Consider the following 3,845-nt stretch of genomic DNA (forward strand, 5'->3'; position numbering starts at 1 on the left):
TTGATGTCGACTAGAGCTTACACAGTCCATATATACAAAGTGCAATGAGTTTTCAAATCTATTTATTATTATTTGTAGTACTTAATGCCATGCAACCGCAATGTTGTCAATTAAGCGCCATCGCTGAGCGAAATAAACGCTGGGTACCGGCACTTTTATTTCCGCCGACCAGTCCAACGCGAGTGCAGGTGAGTAAAGCCGTCGAAGTAGAAAGTAGAATATAGAAAACTCTAATAAATTATATGTTTCGCTCCAGTATATAGCCGGTATTGGTATACCCCTGGAGGACTTAATGTACGAGGCTATGACCACCGGTTATGTACTCAAGGCTGAATATTATCTACCCGATAACGTAACGAAACTATTCACTATAACACGCATGCCATTTGCGGCACGACAAATGACGAAATTCGAACGCTTTCTGGCGCAGGCGGATGAGTGGAAGCGTTATGCCACTTGGGAGCAACACTTGACGGATAATCGTAAGGTGTTGTCCAGCTATAGATGGTCCATTTACAAAGTGCTTGAAGGCTTAGCGGAGCGGTGCGCACTTATAAAAATATGTACATATTTAAGTAAACCAATTATGTATAAGTTTATTGCTTTGTAGAATTACACCTTCGGGACGCGATTGTGTGCTGAAGAGTATTTGCGAGGCCGCAGAGACGCCATTTCATTACGGTAATGGCTTATTTGGCGAATTGTTACACGTACTATTAACGTAAGTTAGTTTCATTACTGATTTAATTAGACTTATAATTTAAAACATATCCGAATTAGTCCCTCCTCTTCGGTGGATGAGCTGTCAGAGCATGCGGATAATGAATACTTCTATGCTGAGTCGATAGGTCGCACCGGCGCGGATTGCAGATTGGTTTTTAAGGGGTGTAAGAAATCATTGTTGGAACATTTTTCTGATGTGAGCACTTTCAAAGATATAATTTCGAAGCAGTTGGGACAATTTGGATAGCTTAATGAAAAAACCATGTGACAATGCTAACATTTTAGTGATGTGTATGCTTGTCCGAAAAATAAAATATGAAAATCCGAATTTTCAATAAAGTGCTCGTGGAAGCTTTGTTCTAAAAAGTATAGTTACTAAAAATAGGGTGTGGCTTAACAGTCGGTTGATACGAACTCTAAAGTAATAGAAATTATGGAAATAAGTTCTGGTAGTGAATACCTTTTAAGAGCCTGAATTCGTCTTGTATTCTACAATTTACCGAAAGGTCTTTGGATTGTCATCACCTTTTATGTGAATATCACCAAGATTTAACCTAATCCAGGCAACCATACTAGGTGTTACAGTTGCAAACTAATATTCCGCAGAGTTTGTGTTCGAATTCAGCTTTTATTTGTCTTCACCATAGGATACACTATATTTGCATATATACAAAAGTATATACGTATTTTATCCTGTGGCTGGGGAGCAAAACGCCACAGTTAGACCCTTTCATTTACTTCGATTTTTTGTTAGTCTCTTGATTTGTCTCTAACTTTTTTGGACGTTAGATATTTACATGTCCAAGTTTCTTGTCTAGATTAGAGTGGGTTGGCCTTTCCATTGGTTGCATTGTGAATTCCATTCGAATTCCGGACAGGGCATTATTTGAATAATAATATTCGGTTTGCAGTATATGTACAGTCGTAAGTTGTCGACTATTCTATTAACCGCTAATTTTCGACGAAGGCTGCTTGGATTTCAAACAATTTTCAATTATTCAAATATTGCCAGCAGAGCAACTATTCGAATAGTCGCAATGTTACGAACGGTTACAAACCGGATATTCGAATAATCGGTTTTCTGCTTATTCAACTCATTTTAAGAGCCCTATTCTATTCTTAGATATTCCAAATATTGTAACTGCCACATTTCTCACCAACTCAAGTACTTAATCACAAATAGTATTTACCACAAACCTAATGACACTTATAATAAAAATTTGTAAAAATGTTGTAGAAATGTAAGTATGTACATATATGTAGATATGTGAATGCCTCCTAATTAAATGCCAACGACACACCGTGTATTTGGGTGTATTTTATTGCTGTTTTCATGTAGTTTTTTGATTTGATTGCGTGAAATTTATGCAAATTGCCGGTTAATAACTCTTTTTCCCAACACACTTGGTGGTCTTATCGCCGCATAACTATCAAAAAATTCCGAAGTGAATAGCCGAGGAGTGTTGAGTGTAATGAAGGCATATGCAGCGATGCAACGCTTGCACGGTGAGGCGTCAAGCGGCCTGCATTCGTCAGCCGGCAGGTAAGTTAGATGGATAGAGGCTTAAAGCAAGAGATTGAAGGGCGGGTGTATTTCATTAATTATACACTTAAGGCACATTTTGGGCGATGGCGCAATGATAAGTAACATGAAAATGTGTCGCGGGATGCGCGCTGAGTCGGTAAGCCAGGCGTCGAACGTGGAAGGAGATGGAGATATAAAGCGATGTCTTCGCTATAATTAATTTTAATAATGCTGTGTATTATTCAAATGCTTTTGTGAGATTTTTTTACTATTAAATGAAAGATTCTAACTGCAAAATGTTTAATAAAAATAATGAAATATATAAGAAAAATAGCATTGAATTGTCGATGAAACAAATGTTAAGTAAAGAAGCATGCTTTTAAATCTTTTGGATTCATTGTGATACCGTTGCGAAATAATTGAAAGTTGAAATGAATAATCGGAGTCCATAAGGTTAAATAAAACGATTTGTCATTAATGGGGAGTTCCTATGCAACTTAAAATGTTCCTATGCAACTTCAAAACTGGCAGTACTAGTTTTGCTTCAATTCATTTTTCGAAAGGATTATTTTTATTTTATAATGCATACAGTTACGGACAATAAAAAAGAATCAAATGTGTTGATTTGAAACAATGGCATACTTTTTTTGAAATTTTTCATTTATGTAGTAACTTTTCTGCATAATAATAAAGGCAATAATATGCACTTTTAAAAAAGAGGAAAAGATGTCGAGTTTTACAGTTAACTGTAATTTAAAAAGTATAAATGGCGTGCCTCGTGCTTAGTGACAAAATAATAGAATCAATAGCGAAAATGTTTCATAAATGAAAAATATTGAATTTAAAAAGCGGTTAAAGTAGTTATATTAACTTAATTAGATCTGTGAAATGAACAATTGTATAAATTATGAATTTATTTAAAAAATGGGTAGAGAAAAACGTTGTTCAGAGGAGGAAAGATTGTGTGTCCAAAATTTGCAAGGAATGGGTCACGCGTAAAGACAAATTGTAAACATATGAAATATGTTTCAAACATTTGTGTTTGATGCCTTAAAATTTCCGAAAAAATGTTGAAAAATAGGCCGACCACCAAAAAATGACTTCGGAAGTCGTTCTAAATATTGCATGATTGCCGATGCGCGTACTGTTGAAGGCCTATGCAGCAATTCAATAAGAATTATGTGCAAAAATTTCTTCAAGAACAGTAAGAAGACGACTTGTGGAGAAAAATTGCTTTGGCACATGGTCCCGAAAGGTGCCAATGCTGAGAAAACGACATAGATGCAATCGTATTCAGTTAACAAAACGACACATTAATTAGTGCGGAGCTGAAAATTAAGAAAAAATGGTTCGACACTTTATGGTCTCAATGCAAAATTAATATGATAGGAAATGATAGTTGCGCGTGAGTCCAACGTCCAAAAAACAAAGAAATGTGCGTCCGCTACACGACTAGGTCCTTCAAACCCCGTCGAGGCAATACAATGGATTGGGATTGTTTCTCATATTGTAATGCGAAACCTATTTTTTGGATACAAGAAAACATAGACCGCCATATATACGTTAAAGTTTTAGATAAGGTCATACTTCCATATGC

The 3,845-nt window shown here is 36.0% G+C and overlaps 1 protein-coding gene across 1 annotated transcript; it reads left to right on the top strand.

The window, feature by feature from the left end:
- On the top strand, nt 1-1,680 carry LOC126761762 (uncharacterized). The gene is made up of 4 exons (XM_050478143.1): nt 1-188; nt 257-543; nt 611-721; nt 781-1,680. Exons 1-4 carry the CDS (start codon nt 45-47, stop codon nt 968-970), a joined length of 732 nt encoding a protein of 243 aa, XP_050334100.1. The 5' UTR covers nt 1-44; the 3' UTR covers nt 971-1,680.
- Nucleotides 1,681-3,845: the final 2,165 nt, after the last annotated feature.

Source organism: Bactrocera neohumeralis, chromosome 6, assembly GCF_024586455.1.
Source record: "Bactrocera neohumeralis isolate Rockhampton chromosome 6, APGP_CSIRO_Bneo_wtdbg2-racon-allhic-juicebox.fasta_v2, whole genome shotgun sequence".
Lineage (NCBI taxonomy): Eukaryota > Metazoa > Arthropoda > Insecta > Diptera > Tephritidae > Bactrocera > Bactrocera neohumeralis.

What these genes read in the sequence shown, in the direction of transcription:
- LOC126761762 (XM_050478143.1), top strand. Translation starts at nt 45, where the DNA reads ATGAGTTTTCAAATCTATTTATTATTATTTGTAGTACTTAATGCCATG. An exon ending in CTTGAAGGCTTAGCGGAGCG is followed by an intron (nt 544 to 610) that starts GTGCGCACTTAT and finishes ATTGCTTTGTAG; the next exon opens with AATTACACCTTCGGGACGCG. An exon ending in TTGTTACACGTACTATTAAC is followed by an intron (nt 722 to 780) that starts GTAAGTTAGTTT and finishes TATCCGAATTAG; the next exon opens with TCCCTCCTCTTCGGTGGATG.